At 39.3% G+C, this 23,412-nt stretch overlaps 1 protein-coding gene and 1 pseudogene across 5 annotated transcripts in view; one reads left to right on the forward strand and one right to left on the reverse strand.

Annotated features, from left to right (window-relative positions):
• Nucleotides 1-10,700: 10,700 nt before the first annotated feature.
• ZMYM4 (zinc finger MYM-type containing 4) overlaps nucleotides 10,701-23,412 on the forward strand; it is a 156,207-nt gene continuing 143,495 nt past the window's right edge. For 2 of the 5 annotated variants that reach the window (XM_039251709.1, XM_039251704.1), the window contains exon 1: nucleotides 10,916-11,050. In XM_039251709.1, the coding sequence (XP_039107640.1) occupies nucleotides 11,012-11,050 (39 nt within the window). In that variant the 5' untranslated portion in view covers nucleotides 10,916-11,011. Of the gene's footprint in view, nucleotides 11,051-23,412 lie in introns of all 5 variants that reach the window. The other 3 variants (XM_039251705.1, XM_039251708.1, XM_039251707.1) reach the window with 2 other exon arrangements.
• LOC120244918 lies at nucleotides 17,160-17,524 on the reverse strand (annotated as a pseudogene).

Consider the following 23,412-nt stretch of genomic DNA (forward strand, 5'->3'; position numbering starts at 1 on the left):
AGAGCCAATGTTATAGTTCAGGTTCTAAGCGGTCAGCTTCCAAAATTCCCTCTTGCCTGGAGGGGGAAGGTAGTGTCAATTTTTGTTCTATTATGGTCTTCAACTGATTGGATGAGGCCCATCCAAATTGTGGAGGATAATCAGCTTACTCATAGTCCACTGAATTTATTGTTAATTTCATCCAAAAAAACAGAAACATCCAGAACAATGTTTGACCAATATGTGGGCATCATGGTCTAGCCAAGTCAACACATACAATTAACCATCATATTACCATTCTGTAGGGTTTGGCTATGGGTACTTAATGAGAGGTAGAAGAAAAAGACAGCTCTCTGGGTCACTGGAGTGTTTCCAGGTGATATGGACTTCCCCTGTGGAAACCAGCATGCCCACAAACTTTTTCAATCTGCTTTAGTTAAGTTCCCACAAACCAATTTCCTGAAAGAGCTCTAGTCCAGATTACCAATGACCTTCTAATCCTACAATTAATTCCTGGGCCTCATCCTTGTCTTCCAAATTTGACAGTTTGGCAATTGATCTTCTCTCTTGAAATACTTGCCTCTGAAATACTGGCTTCTGAGATTGCACTCTCTCCTGGCTTTCCTGCTACTTTAACTGATCCTCTTTCTCTTCCTGAGTTATAAATGTTGGAGTGCTTCCTTGCTCAGTTTAATTTATACTCTTTGGGCAATCCTATCCAGTCTTATGGCATATTACTGATGACTCCTATGTTTCTATCTCTGGCCTTAATATTTCTCCTGAACTTCAGGCTCTAATGTCCAACTGCTCATTTCACATTTCCATTTAGATGTCTAAGAGGCATTTTATGTCCATGACATTACTTTTGCTTCCTTGTTTGTCCCACTGCCTCAAATCTTTTGCTCTACTCTTCTCCATTTCAAATAACAAGCAACACCATTCATCTAGGCTGAAAAGCAAAGAGTCATTGTGTCAACTTTTTCTGTCACCTCCAGCATTCAATTCATTTGCAGCAAACCTAAACCTCCAAAACATATCCTGAATTTGACTACTTTTCATCATCTCCACTGTTGATTCTCTATCAAACCATTGCCATCTCTCACCTGGACTACCACAAAGCCTGTTATGTCCACTCTTCCTCCTTTATGGCTCATTTTGCACATGGTATCCACAGGGGTGGCGTCACTCTTTTTTTTATAGTCTCTAATGTCTTTCTTTCATATACAAAATAAAATTAAAATTACTATGGCCTGTACTTCTCTGACTTCATCTGCTCTTCACTTGGTTCTAGTAACAATGGCACCATGCTGTTCTTGAACACTTCAAGTTGTTCTCGCTGAGAAGATTCACACTGTTGACCTCTCTTTCTGGAAGACTCTGCCCAGATATTTGCACACAGCGGGCTCTTGCTCATTATTAAAGTCTCAGCTAAAATGTTACCTCCTCCACAAAAAACTCTCTGATTACCATGTCTAAACTAGCCCTTAGTGGACTGTAAAACAGAAAGAGCTAATTATAAACCTTTTGGATGGTATATTAGAAATTGACATAGATTTGTTACCATTTATTAAAAATAAATGCATAAAAGAATGAAGATTAAATATTTCAAAGACAATAAGCATACCAGTGAAGATGATGGAGTATGACTAGTCCTTCTTCCATATTTTTAAAAAAGATTTTAAGTAATCTCCATGCCCAACATGGGCTCAAACTCACAACCCCAAGATCAAGAGTCACATGCTCCACTGACTGAGCCAATCAGATGCCCCCCATTCACATTTTTGATATCTACTTCTTTTTGTGAAGGAAATTTTTTTCCTGAGCAATGAATATCAGTTGTTTCTGATTTCTACCATGAAAGAACAAAGTTATCAGATATTGAAGGTTGAAATAATTGTTTTTAACTCCTCAGCATGAAAGAAAAACCCCAAATAGGTGAAGTGGCTTGCCTAAGAGATGGACTCAGAACAAAACTAGTTTTTCTGAATCATTCTAGGGCTTTCCCACTACACTTAGAGATGGAATCAGAACAAAAACTAGTTTTTCTGAAATTCATTCTAGGGCTTTCCCACTTCACCAGGTCTTCTGGAGGATCTCCAGGGAATTTATCACATAGGGTTGCCTTGAAGGAACTTAGGTTCTCACAAGTCACGTCAGGTCTCCATAGTCTACTTTTAGTTTCTTGAAGTATGAGTTTAAGTTGAGACATATTTGCAGTAATTGGAGTCTACACAAATTGGGTACCTCTTACCTGTGCTCCTTATCATGCTGTGTGTTTATCTTTCTCATAACAACCAGTTTGTCTAATTAGATGTCCATCTCAGCCATTATCTAATTTGACTTGGCACCTCCAATTTCTGGTGTGTGCCAAGTTCATAAATAAGTAAATTACGTTAAATCATTATGCAGTTGGTAAGAGGCTCTAGAGCTCAGAGAAAGGTATAGATTGATGTCAACAGAAAAATAGCCAATGAATCATGTGATGGATGAGCTCCCATTCGGGAAAGTTCCCCTCTTATGGGCCCTCCTGTAAAGCTGAATCTGTGCCAGTCCCTGAGCATATCTTACACACTCAGTAAACATTCATGCCTTAATGGGTCTTTTAGGGTTCCTGGACCCAATTCCAACCTTGGGGGAGGTTCCCTCCATTCCCCCCTAAAACACCAAGCTTCTGAGAGACCACAAGGTACTTGAACATTCAATTCAATTCTGACACTATCTGCCCAGAGATAGGATCCGATTCCACAGGTTAAGGATTTAGTCCTAGAATCCCTCGACTCCCACCTCTGCCCTCGACTCCCACCTCAGACACCAGTCACAAGACCCAGGCTGTTACATGTGCTTTTGACTGACATGCTAAGGATTGGAGGTTCCAACAATCTCCTCCTCAGGTTCAATTAATTTGCTAGAATGGCTCACAGAACTAAGGGAAACATTTACAGTTACCATTTTATTAAACAATGTGATAAAAGTTATGAATCAGCGGCCAGATAAAGAGGTAAATAGGGTGAGGTCCCCAACAAAGCTCTGTCCCTGTGGAGCCTGGGGCCTAGCTTGATGGCACATGGAAGCATTCTGGTTCTCCAAGCTTGGGAGCTCTCTGAAAAGGACCACAAAGCTGACCTCCTGGGCTTTTATGGGGGCTTCCTTAAATAGTCACGGTTGACTAAGTCACTGGCTATTAGCTGACTCAAATTCTAGTGCCTCTCATTTCTCTGAAGGTCAGGAAGTGGGACTGAAAATTCTAATCCTCTAATCATAGGGCTGGTCCTGCAGACCACTGGATCCCACCTCTGAGTGTTTTTAAAAAGTCACCTCATTAACATAACAAAAGATACCTTGGTCACACTCTACATCTAGTTAATTCCAAGGGTTTTGGAAGCTCTAAGCCCGAAACAGAAGACCAAACAAATATTCGAATTTTTCTTTCTTTCTTTCTTTCTTTCTTTCTTTCTTTCTTTCTTTCTTTCTTTCTTTCTTTCTTTCTTTCTTCCTTCCTTCCTTCCTTCCTTCCTTCCTTCCTTCCTTCCTTCCTTCCTTCCTTCCTTCCTTCCTTTCTTTCTCTTTCTTTTCTTTCTCTTTCTAAGTAGGCTCTACACTCAATGTGGGCCTTGAACTCACACCCTTGAGATCAAGAGTTGTATGCTCTAGCAACTGAACCAACCAGGCACTTCTAAATAAATATTTCTTATAATAAATCACAATATAACAGTGGATTTTTTTTTACAGTGAGTCATTTCTCAGTGAAGGGAAATGGGGAAAACATCTTGTTCATATGAGGGCAATGTAATACACTTGAGATTTTTATAAAGGAAAGTCCCTGAAAAAAGTTGAATTGAAAATGTGGACAATCTACTAATAAAAGTTACAATAAACTTGTCATAAGGAATCTAAAAACTTCAAATCAATAACAATTTTGCCTCTAATTCCTGCGGGCTGCTTTTTTGAAAAATGACAAAATATCCCTTATTTCTCCAATGTATATCAAGATATGGAGTCAGGAAAGATTCAGCCCAAACCCCTACACCTTCTGTTAGAGAGTAAGAATCACTCGTGTCTGACTCGATGCTCAGTGGTACCGCAAAATTTTGGAGGGTCTTCTAAGCACCAAAACAAAATTAAATTCTATTCTGTGTTGAATCACTATCTTATACATCTGAAACCAATGTAACATTGTGTATTAATTATAGCTGAATAACAAATAAGTAAAATAAATAACATTTAAAATTCTATTTTGAATAGCTTAAAAATTTCTTTTAATGTTTATTTATTTTTGAGAGGAAGAGAGATAGAGCGCAAGTGGGGGAGGAGTAGAGAGAGGGAGACACAGAATCCAGAATAGGCTCTAGGCTCTGAGCTGACAGCACAGAGCTGTACGAGGGGCTTGAACTCAGGAGCTGTGAGGGTGAGATCATGACCTGAGCCAAAATTGGACCCTTAACCAAATGAGCCACCCAGATGCCCCTTGAATAGTTTTTAATGTGAATTACACTATCATACTCCAAATTTTTAAAATTACTAACTCATTTATGACATGTATGCTAACTAACAGTTAAACTGAATGTTCTTCCTTTTTCCTACCATTTTTTGTAAGTAGGTTTTTATTTTATTTGCATTTGGGTGTTCAGTCCTCCAAACCACTCATCTCAGACACACGTCACTGATACTGAAAAGTTTCCATGGTCCTTCTTACTATTATTCTTTATTAATTTAAAAAAGCTATAGAATGTATTTTATTACTTTAGGAAAGTTTTTTTTTTTTTTAATATTTGTTTATTTTGAGAGAGAGAGAGCAAGCGGGCAGGGGGCAGAAAGAGAGAGGGATACAGAGGATATGAAGAGGGTTCCTTGCTGAGAGTGGAGAGCCCAATGCAGGGCTCAAACTCATGAACTGTGAGATCATAACCTGAGCTGAAGGCGACGCTTAACTGACTGAGCGAGCCACCAGGTGCTCTGAAATATATTTTATTACTTGCTTTAATTTCAATTTTTCCATTGTTCTCATTTCAGAATGAGAATTTCAATATTGTTTCCTAATGTTTCTTGAGACTCTTTTTTTAAGTTTATTTACTTATTGAGAGAGAGAGAGAGAGAGAGCAAGCGCACAGGAGGGGCAGACAGAGAGTGTGAGAGAGAGAGAATCCGTAGCAGGCTCTGCACTGTCAGCACAGAGCCAGATGAGGGGCTCAAACTCATGTACTTTGAGACCATGACCTGAGCTGAAACTAAGAATCGGACGCTCAACCACCTGCGCCACGCAGGCACTCCAATTTAATTTTTTATTAAATAACATTTTAAGGTCATTCTTTAAGTCAGAATTTTGTGCACAATGGCCTGGTGTTCTGAAAAGGAGATAAGCATTATTTTTTCTATGGTAGGACAAGAAAAACAACAGCGATCCTTTAAGAAAAGAATCCATCTTCTCCAGTTTCTGCTGTTTTGGGTTTGATTTGAAGAGAAGCAGTAGAACAGATTTCTGGGTCTTCATTCCTCAAAGCGCAGAGTCAAATTGGAATACCATTTTTTTTTTCTCTTCCTTCTCTCCATTCCCATCAGCACGCAGGCATATACTCAAAACAGTGAGATTAGGGATGCTTGGGTGGTTCAGTTCATTTAGCGTCCAACTCTTGGTTTCAGCTCAGGTCATGATCTCACAGTTCATGAGTTTGAGCCCTGCATCGGGCTCTGTGCTGACAGTTTAGTGCAGTGCTCTGCTGTCAGCACAGAGCCCACTTTGAATTCTCTGCCCCCCTTCCCTGCCCCTCCCTGGCTCATGCTCTCTCCCTCTCAAATTAAATAAACATTTAAAAAAACACAGTAAGATTAAATTGGGATAACTCTCAATCGTAGTCATAAAAGACAATAGAAACAAATAAATCTAGAATTGGACATAATTAATAGATTTAGCCAAAGGATAGCATGATGGGTGATATAGCTTCTACCTCTCATCTGTGTCAGATGTCACTAATCAATTATTGAACCTAAATGTGGTTCAATAGATGTTTTCTATACAATGCCCCAGCAGCCATTACCCATAATTAGAGCTGCCAATCAGGTCCTACCTAAGGTATTCTAATCATTTAACATTAGGAGAACACTGAAGACCATAAAGGTAAGGGGAGTGGCCAAAGGTCACTCAGTTGCTGACACAGAAAACCTATTCTGTATAATGTAAAATCTGTTCTCTCCCAAGATTTGAATCAGTCGACAATGATGTCCCAGAAACCATCAAGGGCACATGAAATCTATACAGGGGGATCATTTCTAACTAGGAAAGCAGACAGGTTCCTATGGCATCAAGAAACCCAAAGGGGGAAGCAAGGGACAGATAGCAGAACATTGCTGTTCCTCCTCCTATCCCAGGGAGGAGGCGGAGGTTAATGAGGAGGGAAATGACGATCCTTCACAAGCTTCATAATTGTGGAATTCTTTTTTTTTTTTTTTAAATGTTTTATTTATTTCTACGAGAGAGAGAGAGACAGCATGAGCAGGGGAGGATCAGAGAGAGAGGGAGTCACAGACTGAAACAGGCTCCAGGCTCCGAGCTGGCAGTCAGCACAGCGCCCGATGCGGGGCTCGAACCCACGAACCGCAAGATCGTGACCTAAGCGAAAGTCGGACGCTTAACCGACTAAGCCACCTAGGCGCCCCTATAATTGTGGAATTCTTGAAAGTATCCCACCAGGTAGTAGGGAAAGAAGGATGGTGTTCCTCTACTAGCAACATTCCACAAGAGGGGACACCCAACTCCCTTTCTATTTGTTCAGGTTCTCACAACCAGAGTTTAGAAGTTCTTCAGAAACTAACCAGCCAACTAAATAACTAACCAACCAGCCAACCAACCAACCAACCAACCAAGTAGCCCTCCTCCACTTTTTGCCCCAATACCCTGTCTTACTTTCTTCTTAACTTTCCCAGATTTTACCTAATATATCTAAATGTCTGATTTTAATTAAGCGTATTTGAATATAATGGATAGAATTCCTCTAGGTAATAACCTTTTTTGGGAAGAAACTCCAAGTCTTTTACAGCTGCTCTCTACACATGTCCCTAAGATGGCATCTACATGTATGAAGCATTAATGTGTTGAGGAAGCTTGAGACCTTGATCCATTTGGTGTCCTTGTGCTATACTTTGACTTCTCTAGATGCTTAGCAACCTGTTGGTTGGTGAGTGGTATATCTTGTAGCTTGGCCTCTCTAAGTTTGCTAAGAGGTTGGAGGCAAACCACGACTCTTCCTGAAGTCTGATTGTTACTATTTTTTGTTCTAGGTCCAGTGAGCTCTACAGAGCTGCTTCCCCCTGTATTTGTCAGTCTCTAGGCTACCTTCCCTATGCCTCCACAAGGTGTGTGGGAACTTCTGGATACATTCTGTTCTTCAGTGAGGCTAAAGGCCACTCGTGCAGAACTTCTTCCAAGACCTGTACGTGGAAGCTTGTGTTGTATTTCTTTAAATATTTCCTCCCTGTCCTCATCACCTAAGCTTCAAGATCCACAAAATTTGGATTCACCCCTAACTAAAAGTCACTCTGAAGGGCTAAATGCAGGCTTTCTTTCTCTTCCCAACTAAACAAGGCCATTACTTTTACTAAAGTAATGTGGCTATTTGCCTGTTGGTGTGGATATAGTCTGCAAATCATCTTTACCTGGAATCCCAAACAAAAGCAAACCAAGAATGCTTTCTATTTGGAAAAGCTAGAGTAGAAAGACAGAGGCGTGTGTCTTTCAATCACTGCCTCTCTTTTCCTTCTTCTTCCTTCTGCCCTTTAACTAAGAGCCAGGCTTTTCTTTTACTATCTCATGTCACAGTTTCATGGCTTAGCCGTCCTAGATGAAAGGAGCATCTCCTCTGGAGTTTGGGGAGAAATGAGGTTCTTAACTATGTGCCAAATTTTATAAGTTAAATGAAATTAAGGAAACTTAGCAAATTCTTTTTCCCTCCACTAAGCCTATTCTACTCTCTCCTAATTAGAGAAATAAGTCTCAGAGCTCAGGCCAGAGTCTAGGATAGAACATGATTTAAGGAAGAAAGTTAAAATGAATCAGCTTGGGGTGCCTGGGTGGCTCAGTCAGTTGGGCGGCTGACCTCGGCTCAGGTCATGATCTCACGGCTCGTGGGTTTGAGCCCTGTTTCGGGCTCTGTGCTGACAGCTAGCTCAGAGCCTGGAGACTGTTTCGGATTCTGTGTCTCCCTCTCTCTCTAATCCTCCCCTATTCATACTCTCTCTCTCTCTCTCAGAAATAAATAAAACATTAAAAAAAAATAAAGTGAATCAGCTTGATATTTGGTAAAGTATTATACTATTATATTTTACCTTTTTTTTTTTAGAGATGTCAGAAGATTGGATTTGTACATGGCATAATCACATTTTAAATGTTGGCAAATAATTAAATAATTAAAAATTGAGGAATATATAAAATAATACACTTTTATGGTGCTAGGAACCAAAAGGGTTCTAAGAGATTTAGAGATATTAACTAATTCTCCCAACAACCTATTTTACAGAGGAGGATACTGAGACATAGAGCAAGTAACTTGACCAAGATCACATAGCTATATGTGGTGCTAAGAAGATTTGTCTGCATGGCAACCAATTTGCAACCTCTAGTTTATGATATATTTAAATAAGCTAGAAAGAAAAAGCCTTTGGATTCTGGCTTGGTTTCTCTGCTGAATGACCTTGTAGTGGTCACTTAACTCTATAAATCCCTCTGCAAATATAGCATAATATGATTAACTTTGCAGTGCTAAGTGTTGTTTTTTTCTTTTCTCTTTCTCCTATATGGATAATAACACTGAAAATTCATGATACGCTTGTACATGACCTGGAATGCACAAATCTTGCCTATTGCTCAAGACCCAACATATTCCCAATACTTCTAGAGATAATCTAATATGAGAGAAGTGCTAGTCTTGGGGTCAAGACACTTGTTCCAGTCCTGATACTCTTAACGAATCATTTGTGTGATCTCACATAAGTCTGAACCTCAGTGACTCCATTCTTTAAAATGTGGCGTTGGACTGAATCAAATGGCCTTCAACTGTGTACTGAGAAATGCTACATTTCTCTAGTGGTGAGGTGTCATGAAAGAAGAGAGAAGGAAAGGGGAAGGATGGGTGAGTGGTTTATGGGTTCCCCATCTCCACTTCAAAATTTAGCAACTCTATTTTAAGCTCAGATTTTATTAGAAGGGAATATTCCACTGCCACTAAAACAGGTGGAAACCACTAGAACTTTCTTGTACCCAATTATCTAAAACTATCTTTTCTTGGTTTTTCTTTTGATTTAGTTTTTGTCCTAAACATGAAACTAAAGGATCTGACATGTTTTAAAAATTCCATCTGAAATATAGATTCTTTTGTCTTTTCCTCTTTCCTACCCAGAAGTGAAATTAAAGACGAAGAGGCTTAAGCAAGACCAGCATGGATACTCCCTGCATTTCCACAGATAGTTTTCATCAAAATATGACAGATCAGGAAACCTCTTTGTTTCAAAACAGCTACCAAGTGACATGCAAAAGTCACAAATTATCTCTTCTATCCTAAGACTTTAGGAATTGCTCATTTGCATTTCAGTGTTTCTTGCTGGGTGGGAATGACCTTCAGGAGGCAACTTCTTTGTATTTCTCAACTGATTATCTCTCAGCTATCATTATGAACTCCATTAGAGCAATTTTTCTCCATCTGAAGCTAGGGAACTGTATGAAGGGGACTAAATCAAGCCTCCATTCTCTTCAGTCTTCCTCATCTTCCATTTTAGGGCAAGATAGAACCAAATCTACTTCCCAGTTTTCTGCTTGGAAAGAAGATGAATATCCTTTAAGTCAGATTCTCAAAGCTCCTTCAATGGAGGTGAATGAGGACACACAATACCTGCAAATCATCACCCATCTTCAGAGAATTACAATATTCTTGAAACATCATGGAACTTTCATTTCTTATCTTCTAGATGAAAACTGATTTATCTCTTGCTTTGAAGACAGCTTGGTGCATTGAAAAGCCTGGAAGGCTGTCATTCAAAACTTGATTCTAATTTCACACCAGCATTTAGGTGCCTTGGGGCAAATTACTTTCTAGACTAGGCTGCTATTTTACTATCAGGAGTATTGAGTCGATGCCTTCTGAGATCCTTCTCGATTTAGACATTTTAAAGACAAATTACTAAGGGAAATTATTTCCAGTTGTTGGTTTGGTTCAAAATCACTATAACATCTAATTTTGAGGTTAGGCCCCCAAAGTTGGCCTTTAGAGGTCTTTGCCCGGTGCTTCAGATCCGACTGTCTAAAGGAAGGAAAGCGGGGTCTCCTTGGGATGACTGGCTTGTTCCTTCTTTGGTTGTGATTCTTCATGTTCAGAGGTCCACTGAGAACTTCAGCTCACCATCATCTCCCCTATACAATGGCATCTCCGCAGTCACGTGTAAGATGGTGATTTGGACCCCTCACTGACATTTCACCCAATTCTCCAGAGAGTCCCTTCATTAATTTCTTTCATTCCTCCTTCATCACTGCATCATGGTCCCTTTAAGGCAGCGGCCATAGTTGAGTGGTGGGAGCAGCTGCTGGCAGCAAAGAGACTTGCAGGATTTGGCCTACCCTTGGCCACTCACCGCGCACGCTCAGGACCGGGGGCTTGGTGGGAAAGGAAGGAGGGGCTTAAGGTGCGCCTGCGCATCTGGGGCGCGCGCAAGGGGCTGGTTTGGTGATCCCTTTAAGAAACCGCAGGCGGAGGAATTTCTCTGAGAGAAAATAATCCTACTCACGGGGCCCCTTGGAGGCCATTAACCCCCCGAGTCCCGGCCCCCCCTTTCCCGGGCAGGCCCTACCGCCCACGCGCGCACCCGTGGGATCTCAGGTTCTCAGACCCGGCGCGCGGCATCCGCCCCCTCCCCACTCTCAGCGCCGGGCCCGGTAGGGTCCGGGGAAGCTGCCGCGAGGCGGCCGTGCCTGCAGTGTGGGCGGGGGCCGGGGGCCCGAGAGGTTCCGCCGCCACCGCGCCGGGAGCCGCAGCGGTTCCGAGCGGGGCCCAACATGGCGGAGAGAGAGGTGGAGTCCGGCCCCCGAAAGAGGGTAGGTGAGGTGAGGCAGAACTCGGGCGGCGGGCGGCGGGGGGCGGGGCGGGGCGGGAGCCGCGTCCCGGGGCCGGGAATGGGCCAAGCGCAGGCTCGTGGAGGGGTCGCGGAGGCCCGGTCGGAGAGAGGTTGCGGGCAGGACTGAGGCAACCTTGGCTCTGGAGCGCGCTGGAGAGTGGTCCTTCGGCAGGTGGGACAAAGATTTGCTGCTGGTTAGGAGGGGGAGGGGCGGGGGTTGTTTGCTTTTTAAAATTTTTCCTGCACTGGGGGTGGGTTATCTGGGCCAGGCGAGGGAAGGTGTCAGATTGTTAAGTGCATCTTTAGTAAATCAGAGTCTGGAAGTTTAACTGGGGAGAGGTCAGGTGGGGGTGGTGGTGGCGGGAATAAGTCGTGGACGGGTCTCAAGAGGAATAACCTGGAGGGTTCTTCAGTAACACCATCGAGAATTCATGTTCCTGCCTCCTTTCCCCTCCCCCCCATAACCGTTATCGAGACCGAGGTGGAGGTGGTGCTCTTACCTGTGAAGAAGTGGGGTCGTTGGCATGTCCTGATTTAGGAGAAAGATTTTGGCAACTCCAAATGTCATGTACTAGTCTAGCCTCTTTACCAACAATTAGGAACATGGAAGAGTATGACAAGTTTTGTCATAACAAGAGTGTGCCCAACCAACCTGCAGAGGTGAAGCCAGTTCTACATAGGAGTTGTTGAGTGCCTTTTAAAGTTTGTCTTCAAACTTTTCTTATTCTGAATGATTTTTTTTTTCAGACGGAGAACAATACTATCGATTGAGCAATATTTTTCAGAATTTTTTTTTTTTTAACTTCCTCCCCCCTCTTAGCCTGTTGAGCAGTAACTTTCCTATCAGGAATCTTGCTTTTGGGAATGGTCACAAAATGATCAAATGAGTGTTAAGCCAACTACGTAAAAAATTGCTACTTGACTTTTATGGATAGTGCCTTTTTTGATTTAGCATAGAGTTAGCAAACTCATGATGATATTAGGGCTAGTCATTTGAGTGCTTACTATGTGTCTGGCATTGTGCTTTATAGGAAGAATTTAACTTTCTACTAGGTATGTAAAACCCACTTTGCAGGTGAGGAAATAAAGGCTAGAGAGGTTAAGTAATTAAGATCAGATAGCTGTTTAAGAGGTTGAGTTGGGATGTGAATTCAGGTTTGTGCCAACTACAGTGCTTGTGTGGGTTGCCAATCTATGTTTCTCTCCTTAAAAGCTTAAGTTATAAATAACCAAAGTGTCAAGTAGTTTTTTTCCAACAATTTATTAGGAAATATTTTCAACTACGCAGCAAAATTGCAAAGCATTTACAGGTAGCATTCATATACCCACTAGATTGTTCTACTGACATTTTGCTGGTTTTATCACATACTTATTCATCTGTTTAGCCCTTTATCCATATATCAGTTATTTTAATGCATTTCATTGTAAGGTTTGGAGTAATTAAAATTTAATGTTGACAGTCTTTCGTTTATAAAAGCTTAGATCTTCTTATGCAATAATTAGTCATAGCTAGAACAAGTTAAGCTGTATGATGATAGTGTACCAAATAGTTCATTTCATATAAATATTGGGTATGGAATGCATGTGTTTTGAAATTATAAATGACTCTTCCAGCTGTCAGTTTTAAACTCAGTCCTCATTATATTTGAGTGAAGGCAGATGGCATGTGATCCACCATTAAAATATATAAGATAAATTAGTTGTGTAATGTTCATTCAAGGAGATTGCTGAATCCAGTTGCTACTAATGCTATTGTGATTCACCTTGTAAGATGGAGTGTTCTAGAAAATGTCTGTGCACTTTGGTAACAATTGCAGCTGGATTTTAAATACTTATTGCTCTTCTGATACACTTAAATGGTGCTGCACTGATGGTAATCTAAATTATTATTTTTTACTATCGTGTAAAATATGGAGCGCTTCTACAGGTTTTACCATTATTCTACTAATTTCATTGTGGAGGAAGCTTACATTCATTGTCTTTTAGACTCTATGATCCATTTTAAAGTTATTTTATTATTTAATTTAATTTGTTTTTTTAAAGTAATCTGTCACCCAGTGTAGGGCTCAAATTCATGACATGCTGTACCGACTGAGCCGGCTAGGTGCTCCTCCATTTTGTTTTTGATATTTGGTTAGAATGTTCAGTAGGGTTATCCTGAACTGTACACATGATGTATGTGCTTTTTTTTCCACTCAGTTTTTGATGTGTGCTAAACTCCATGTGGATTCCATATGTGTATTCTAAACAGGTTAGTGGGGACTATGTGCAAAAGTACAAGATCTTTGTAAATTGGTTGTTTGCTTTGAGGTAGCTAAAAAAAATTGCACAGGCCTAGTTAATAAATTTAGGTTATTTCATCTGAAATTGCATTGATGACATGGTATTGTATTTATGATACTTAACTGCTTTGACCTTTACAATCATAAGTCACAAGTTGTTGAGCACCTATGCTAGTTAGTGTACCTTATGCTATGCATTATACTATGGTATTTATGATCATCTAGAATAATATATTCTGGCTCTCCTGCTAAATTGTGAACTCCTTTAGAGTAGGGCTCATTTTACTGCATTTTACATCTCCAGTACCTAAGACTTCCATATATAGAACTCAAAAGATTTGGTGTTTGGTGAGAAAGTTGAGTTGTTACAGTAGAGGCTGTATAGCTTGGGTACGAAGTTATTTGTTCTGTAATTTTGGGAGCTTTTGTAAATCTTTTATACCATCCTTTATACTCAAAAATTCTCTCCTATGGATCCAGATTTAGGGATCTTCTGATTGTTCTGGATTTTGGTTAGATGGGAGAATGTAAACAACCTTAGTTTTATGTAGGCTTGCCTGGTATCTTTTATCCTTGGGGGCAGTTAGAACAATAGGTATTCATTAGATAAGGTTGATTTGATTGTATTCTGACTATTTTGGAATGCTAATCTCTCAATTTGTGAACATGGGGAAGCTGAGTATGCGGGTGTGTCAGCACTATATCCATCTATCATCTGTGCTAAGAACAAGTTCGTATGAAGGCCAATATTATACACACATACACTCTCATTTTAAAGTTAGGATGTTTTTAACATGATATTTATGAATTTTTTAAGGTTGTATACTTTTTATTTTCTAAAATAAGTCTTAAAAGTCACTAGGTAGGATTGTTGTAAATAGTGAAATTATTTTATGTGTGGCTATTATAATAAACTTACGAAGCAAGCAATCTAAATCTGGTGGCCATATTTTTTTGTGAAATCTCTATATCTTTTCAAAGTTTACATACAGAAGAATGATTTTTGTAAATATATATGTTATTAAGTGGTTTAGTAAGTTGTATGTGTTTTTAACTTCTCTGTATATTAAATTGGAGGCATATATATTTGGTATACTTAAAAGAAAGATAAGCATATGTAGAAGTAGTTTGCTTCAATTTTTGTAAAAACTGACCATTTTCCCCTCCCCACATATATGTGTGTATATGTATGAGCCTGGAGAAAGTTGTGGAGGATTCATTTCAGGTCACTTGTTACCGTTGATTACCTTCAAGGTTCAGATAAGAAAGGAAAGGGAGAATAAGGAAGATTTTTGCAAAATGGAAAAATACTCATGGCATAATATTAAGTGAAAATGTAGACTATAAAATGTTATCCATATTATTGTAAATATGTAAACATTGAACATGCATGTAGACAAGGAATAGAAAATAACATGAACAAATGAAAACATTGATTTTATCACATGATGGATTATGGAGAAGTTTTGGATTTCTTATTTTAATATTTTATAATAAAATAATTGCAAAAGGTTGATCCTTCTTAGTTTCTTGATGAACTTTTTATCTTTTGTCTTTTTGCTAAATGTGTTACTTAAAAGCATGATGTCAGTTCAGTGTCCAACTTGGGCTCAAGTCATGAACTCCCATATTTTGGGTTGGAGCCTCATGTTGGGCTCTCTTCTCTTAGTGCGGAGCCTGCTTTGGATCCTCTGTCTCCCTCTATCTCTGCTGCTTGCCCGCTTGCACTTGCTTTCTCTGTTTGTCAAAAATAAACATTAAGTGGGGCGCCTGGGTGGCTCAGTCGGTTAAGCATCCGACTTCGGCTCAGGTCATGATCTCATGGTTCGTGGGTTCGAGCCCCATGTCAGGCTCTGCTGACAGCTAGCTCAGAGCCTGGAGCCTGTTTCAGATTCTGTGTCTCCCTTTCTCTCTGACCCTCCCCTGCTCATACTGTCTCTCTCTCTCTCTCTCAGAAATAAATAAAAAATATTAAAAAAAATAAACATTAAGAGGAAAAAAAGCATGGTGGTACATATTATTAAAAATATTTGCAGTTCATGTGTCCAGAATGCAAAGCATCTGTTTGAAGAATGCATTGGCTTTGTATAGAGAACATTTGAAGAGACCAATCTAGTGAATTCTTTTCACAGTGCCCATCTTATAATTAGCGGAGGTTTCTATAAATAAGGTGATACTTGATATTTATAAACCTTTAAATTCTAATCATTATTCTAATTATTTTATATGTAATATAGCCTCTAGTCCTCATCATTTCCATAAACAGTAGTCACTATTACTGTCCCATTTTATAAATGAGGAAACTGGGTCAAAGAGGACCTTTTTTTTTTTTTTTTTTTTTTTTTGCTCAGGTTCCTAATATAGTAAGTTAAGCCAGTATCAAGTACTACTTGAAAAATTATACTGTTTGATAAACAGTTTAGTTTAGAATTTATTATCACAACATGTAAGAGTTAATATGTCCACTAATTATATGTAATATGTGTAACATAGAATGCACATATATAATAATGGTCTAGGTCCCGAATTCATTTTGTTGAATTTTTGGTGATTAAAATCAATTGAATTATATTTATTTATTTATTTATTTATTTATTTTTTTAAATTTTTTTTTAATGTTTTATTTATTTCTAGGAGAGAGAGAGAGACAGTGTGAGCCGGGGAGGGTCAGAGAGAGAGGGAGTCACAGACTCTGAAACAGGATCCAGGCTCCGAGCTGGCAGTCAGCACAGAGCCCGACGCGGGGCTCGAACTCACGAACCGCAAGATCATGACCCAAGCGAAAGTCGGACACTTAACCGACTAAGCCACCCAGGCGCCCCAATTGAATTATATTTAAATTGATGGGTAAATTGCTTCTCAGGAAGCATCAACGTACATTCTAGTTTGAGGTAATCTTAAAACATCTTCACAACTCACAAGTTTATTTTTAAGAAAGTAGACACTAAATATTTTAAAACTATGATATATTTTAAAGATAAAGTTTGTGCTTCCTTTGAATATCGAATGATTTTCTTATTTGCTAAAGACAATATAAGGAGATAAATGTAAAATTGCAATTTCTATGGTATTTAGTGGATATTTTTTAATTCTGTATTAGACCAGCCACTCTTTTTTTTTTTTAAATTTTTTTTTTAATTTATTTCTAGGAGAGAGAGAGCGAGCGTGAGCAGGGGAGGGCAGAGAGAGAGGGAGACACAGAGTCCGAAACAGGCCCCAGGCTCCGAGCTGGCAGTCAGCACAGAGCCCGACGCGGGGCTCGAACCCACGAACCGCGAGATCATGACCTAAGCGAAAGTCGGATGCTTAACCGACTAAGCCACCCAGGCGCCCCTAGACCAGCCACTCTTTATTTATTTATTTTTTTTAATTTTTTTTTTAATGTTTTATTTATTTCTAGGAGAGAGAGAGAGACAGCGTGAGCAGGGGAGGGTCAGAGAGAGAGGGAGTCACAGACTGAAACAGGCTCCAGGCTCCGAGCTGGCAGTCAGCACAGGGCCCGACGCGGGGCTCGAACCCACGAACCGCGAGATCATGACCTAAGTGAAAGTCGGACGCTTAACCGACTAAGCCACCCAGGCGCCCCTAGACCAGCCACTCTTTAAAGAAGAGCAACATTTCCTTTAAATACTCTGATTATTTTACTGTGTGTTAACTAATTATTTCAGCAAAGGAAAGAGAAAGGAGAGCATTATAGTATTGGGTTGAACTATACAAAATTGGTAATATTTGAGCATTTGACTTACAAAAGCACATTTTCTTTTTTTTTTTTAAACAATCAATAATCAGTTTATTAGAAAGGTTGATTTAAGCATCTGCAACGGTGACTTCAACCCCACCTCCTGGCTTAATATTGATGGAGGTAATCTTAATCTGCTCTAACAATCTTAGAAGGACTGTGCAAATCAGTGAGTCACTTGTGGATCCTCATCTGAAAACAGATGTAAGTCTTAGAACCTTCACTACAAGGAGTTTTTCTTGTAGTGATTCTCAGTCTTGGTAGACATCCAAACTTGTCCTTTCACTTTGAGATTCTTTTCCTTTGCATCTCTGATCAAGTCAGCACATACCTTCTCCAAAGATTTTACATTGCGGCTGGTTAGAGTAATTCTAATTCAGTGAATTGCCACCTCTGGTTCCACGTGTGTCTTCTTTGTGTCTTTAAAAGCCATGGCTGTGGTGTGGCTTCCTGACTGACTTGTTTCTGGGCAAAAGTGAGCAGTGGTGAGTCAGGTACAAGAGCAGGGTGCCCAGATCTCTGCTGTAGCTGTGACCGTGTCTTCCTCAAAGAGCCAAAAATGCATTTTCATATGGCTCAACCTAATAGAGCATGGGCTTCTCAAAGTCAGGTTATGGTACAGTCTCTGGTAATTAGCAATATTGGGATAATGACACCTACACCCATTTATACTTAGGGAATACGTATAATGCTATTTTAATCTCATTCTTATCATTTTTCTAGCCTCCTAGAGGCTTAAGTTATCTACCTTCACTTGACCAAAGATAATACCTGAGTAACCCATTTCTATTGAACATGGACTAGTCCCTACTCTTGGAGGCCAAGGATCATGTGTTTATCTTTGTTTACATCTCCCAACATGCTGTCTTGAAAATTTTTAAGTTTTATGTGTGTATGTATATATACATATATATGTATGCCCTCACATGCATACTGTACATTTACAGCCAAAAATGTAAAAAACCCCTTTTATTCTGTTTCATAATTTGATATTAATATAGAATATAAAATATAAATTGGTACAATGAAACCCCATATTCCTGTTACCCAGCTTTGACAACTGAACAGTTACCAACATTTTGTTATTCGTGTATATCCAACTTTTTTTTAATGTTTATTTTTGAGAGAGAAAGAGAAAGCATAAATGGTGGAAGGGCAGAGAGGGGAACAGAGGATCTCATGAACCATGAGATCATAACCTGAGCTGAAGTCGGATGCTCAACCAATTGAGCCACCCAGGTGCCCCGCCTCTTTTTTTCTTGAAATAATTAATTAATTTAAAGTTTTTTAAGTTTTTAATTTGTCAAGTTTATTCATTTTGAGAGAGAGGGTAGAGAGAGAATCCCCAGCAGGCTCTGCACTGTCAGTGCAGAACCCTATGTGGGGCTTAAACCTGTGAACTGTGAGATCATGACCTGAACTGAAATTAAGAGTCAGATGCTTAACTGACAGAGCCCTGGTTGAAATAATTTTAAAGAAATCTCAGGAATCACATCACTTAATCTATACATACTTATGTATGTATATCTAATAAGAATTAAAAACAAAACAACTTCAGTACCAGTACACCTAGTAAAGTTAAGAGTTCCTTAATCCAGTCTGTGTTCAGATTTCTTTGATTCTCTAAATGTTTTCTTACATTTGGCTTGTTTTCAAATCACCAGCCAAATAAGATTTACCGTCTTATTTGGTTTATCTGCCTCTTAAATTTGTCTTAATTTCAACCATCTTCCTCCCTGCTATATGTACCCTGAACTTTTCCCCATGCTGTTTCTTTGTTGTAAAAACTAGGTCATTTGTTCAGGAGAATTTCCCACATTCTGGATTTGGCTGCTTGAATTCTTGTGGTGTCTTAACATGTTCAATTACCCTTCATATTTCCCACAAATTAGTAGTTACATATAGAGCAGTGGTTCTCAACTTTGGCTGAAACTTGAGAATTACCTGGAGAAGTTTTAAATATTCTGATTCTTAGGTTACATATCAGATGAATTAGGTCAGAATTTGTGGGTGGATTCTAGGCATTAATATTTTAAAAAATTTCCCAAGTGATTCAGTGTGTAGCCAGGATTGAGAACTTGAATTGGTAGAGCTTTATATTAGATTTAGATTCAGCTTTTTTGGAAAGAAAAATTCATAGAGTAATTATGAGTAATTATATAATTTATTCCCAATAAGGTTTTAGAATGAAAGAGTGTGCTGTATAATAATTATAGTGGGACAATAGCCATAAACTGGGAGTATCCTGGACAAATTAGGATATATAATCACCCTGTTAGATGATTGCATCATTCTTGGAGGCATCTAAATGATTGTCACACTTTAGTGATACTGATATTGATCAACTTACATTCTGTCAATGGAGTCCAAACATTACAACTTCTTAACCTTTCACCTAATGAATTTATCAGCCATAGATGCTTGTTGCCTAGATCCATGATTTCCTTTGAGGAGTGATTTTTAAAAAAAATAATTTCTGCTGTATTTTTTCACTGGAATTTTTCCACAAAGAATTCCTTCATCAATTATTTGGTTACTGTGTAATATTTGTACAGGAAAAGCACAGAGTAAATGCTTATTTTTTCCCTTTATTTACCAACTTTCAGAAGAATGAATTGATATCATAACAAATCCTAAAGGTGAGATTTGGGAGGTAATGTCATTATGAACACACGGATTTTAATATATTTGGTATATTTAAATTTACTGTGGTCAGTATTCTTTTTGGTTTTTAAATTTGGCATATATTTTATTAATGGCTATTTGTAATAGTATACTGAGGCTGCCATAACAAATTACTACCAACTTGGTGGCTTAAAATGGCAGAAAATTGTTCTCTCTCAGTTCTGGAGGCTACATGTCTGAAGTCAGGTTGTCAGCAAGGCCATGTTCTCTTTGAAGACTCTAGGGAAGAATCCTTTCTCACTTCTTCCAGCTTTTGGAAGGATTCTGGAAGCTTCTGGTAGATTCATTTGTGTTCCTTGATTTGTGGCAGCATAACTCCAGTCTACCTCCCTCTTCACATGGCATTCTCTGTGTGTGCTGTCTCTTCTCAGGATACTCTTCATTAGATTTAAGGTCCATCCTAACCCAAGATGATCTTATCTCAAGATCTTTACCATATTTACATCTGCAAAAACCTGTTCTGCTCACATTCTGAGGTTCTGGGTGCACATATATTTTAGGGGCCACAATTCAAGTCATTACAGTCTGCCCTCTTGTCTTTCAGACTTATCTATCCCACATACAAAATACATTCATTCCTATCCCAACATTCCCTAAAGTCTCAGCCCATTTCAGCATGAATTCTTAAGCCTTAAATCTCTTCTAAACATCATTAGCTCAAACCAGCCAATCTCAGCATTTAAATCATGTGCATGAGGTATGAATGTGATTCCATCTGGGGTAAAATTCCTCTTTATCTGTGGTCCTGTGAAACCAGAAAACAAATGTTCTGCCTCTAACATGCAATTGTGGGACAGACATAGGGTAGACATTTCCATTCCAAAAGGAAGGAAATGGAAGGAATAAAGGGATCATTGGTCCCAGTCAAGTTCAAAACCCAACAGGACCAATTTTATTAGATTCAAGGCCTGAGAATATTCTCTGTGGCTTGATGCTCTGCCCTCTGGGTTTATGGAGAAACTATAGACTCCTGCTTTGGGCCTACTTCTGTGGCTTCCACTTCTTTGTACCTTTCTTTTTCTTGAAGGGTAGCACAAGTTCACACATGAGTAGCTTTATTTGCTTTTTCCTGCCCATAGAATTCCAGAAGTCAGACAGATTTTTAAAATTGTTGTCTAGTTTCTGTTCTTTGAAGTATAGGCTGGCAGTGTTTTTGTTGGTATAATATGTTCACAGACTTGGTGAGTCTTCTCTGTATGTAAACGGGATCCACACAGTTGGACAAGAAGGTTCCTCACAGATCTTGGATAACTCCATTTGTATTTCTGACTTAAACTGAAGTGATAGATTGGACCATTGAGTCATACATCTGATATCTTCAGCATGTAGTTGTCCAGCCATAACCTTGGCACTTTCTTTAGAGAGCGCATTTTTATAATACTGAATTTCCTAATTTTAGCATCCTCTTTCATCTGGATGTGCTGAGAACCTCTCAGATCATCAAGAGTTATTTGCTTTTTGCTTAATATTTCCTCAGTTTATCTCTTTCCTCTTACTTTTTACTCTAAGCAGCAAAAAGGAACCAGGGTGCACTTTCAACACTTTGCTTAGAACTCTCCTTGGTAAATAAGTCCATCGCTTCCAAGTTCTGCTTCCTATGCAATAGTAGAACACAATTCAGTCAAGGTTTCTGCTATTTTATAACAGATCACCTTCTAGTTTCCGGTAACATATTCTTCATTTTCCTCTGAGATCTCATCAGAAGCACCTTGAACATTCATATTTTTCCCAACATTTTGTTTATGGTATACATTTTCTTTAAGATGTTATAAGCTTTCTCTTCTCCGTTCCTCAATTCCTTCTGAACCTTCACCAGAACTGCCTTTATTTTATTTTTATTTTTTATAATTTATTTATTGTTTAATTTACATCCAAGTTAGTTAGCATATAGTGGAACAAAGATTGCAGGAGTAGATTCCTTAATGCCCCTTACCCATTTAGACCATCCCCCCACCCACAACTCCTCCGCAACCCTCTGTTTGTTCTCTGTACTTGAGTCTCTTATGGGGGAGCCTGGGTGGCTCAGTTGGTTAAGTGTCCGTCTTCGGCTCAGGTCATGATCTCACAGTCCGTGGGTTTGAGCCCTGCGTTGGGCTCTGTGTTGACAGATCAGAGCCTGGAGCCTGCTTCGGATTCTGTGTCTCCCTCTCTCTGCCCCTCCTTCTCTCACTCTCATCTCTCTCTCAAAATTAAATAAGACATAAAAAAAAAAAAGTTTCTTATGTTTTGTTGCCCTCCTTGCTTTTATATTATTTTATCATCCCTTCCCTTATGTTCATCTGTTTTGTATCTTAAATTCCTCATATGAGTGAAGTCATATGATACCGTCTTTCTCTGGCTGACTAATTTCACTCAGCATAATACCCTCTAGTTCCATCCACGTAGTTGCAAATGGTAAAATTTCATTCCTTTTCATTGCCAAGTAATATAATACTCTATTGTATATGTATACCACATCTTTTTTATCCATTCATCAGTTGATGGACATTTGGGCTCTTTCCATACTTTGGCTATTGTCGATAGTGCTGCTATAAACATTGGGGTGCATGTGCCCCTTCGAAACAGCACACCTGTATCCCTTGGGTAAATACCTAATAGTGCAATTGCTGGGTCATAGGGTAGTTCTATTTTTAATTTTTTGAGGAACCTCTATACTGTTTTCCAGAGTGGCTGCACCAGTTTGCATTCCCACCAGCAGTGCAAAGGAGATCGTCTTTCTCCGCATCTTTGCCAACATCTGTTGTTGCCTGAGTTGTTAATGTTAGCCATTCTGACAGGTGTGAGGTGGTATTTCATTGTGGTTTTGATAGAACTTCCTTTAGTATCCATGTTTGTACTAACCATGTCTTTTTTTAATTTATTTTATGTTTTTACATTTATTTATTTTTGAGAGACAGAGAGAGAGAGACAGAACATGAGCAGGGGAGGCACAGAGAGCTAGGGAGACAGAATCTGAAGCAGGCTTCGGGCTCTGACTGTCAGCACTGAGTCCGATGCAGGGCTGGAACTCACAAACCGTGAGATCATGACCTGAGATGAAGTTGGATGCTTAACCGACTGAGCCACCCAGGTGCCCCTGTACCAACCATCTCTTAAAGGTAATTTTTTTTTTCTATCATGCTTCTTTTTTTTTTTTTTTTTTTAACAAATAGTTTATTGTCAAATTAGTTTGTACATAACACTTAGTGCTCACTATCATGCTTCTTAAAATTCATCCCCAATCTCTTCATTATCTAATTTCAAAACTACTTGCACATTTTTAGGTATTTATTACAATAACATACCACTTTGGTATGCTAAAATATATATTAGTTTCCTAGGTTTGCTGTAAGAAATCACCACAAACATGGTGGCTTAAAATAGCAGAAATTTATTCTCTTACAGTTCTGGAGGCTGGAAGTCTAAGATCAAGGGGTCAACAGGACCATCCTCTCTTTGAAGGCTCTAGAGAAGAACCTTCTATGTCTCTTCCCGCTTCTGGTGGCCTTAGGTGGTCCTTAATTTGTGGCAGCATTAATTCCACCCCCTTTTTTTTTTTTAACTTTTAAAATGTTTATTTTTGTGACAGAGACACAGATCATGATCAGGGGAGGGGCAGAGAGAGGGAGACACAGAATCAGAAACAGGCTCTAGGCA

This window comes from Hyaena hyaena, unplaced genomic scaffold (genome assembly GCF_003009895.1).
Source record: "Hyaena hyaena isolate Hyena2069 unplaced genomic scaffold, ASM300989v1 scaffold_397, whole genome shotgun sequence".
In the NCBI taxonomy this organism is placed as follows: Eukaryota; Metazoa; Chordata; class Mammalia; order Carnivora; family Hyaenidae; genus Hyaena; species Hyaena hyaena.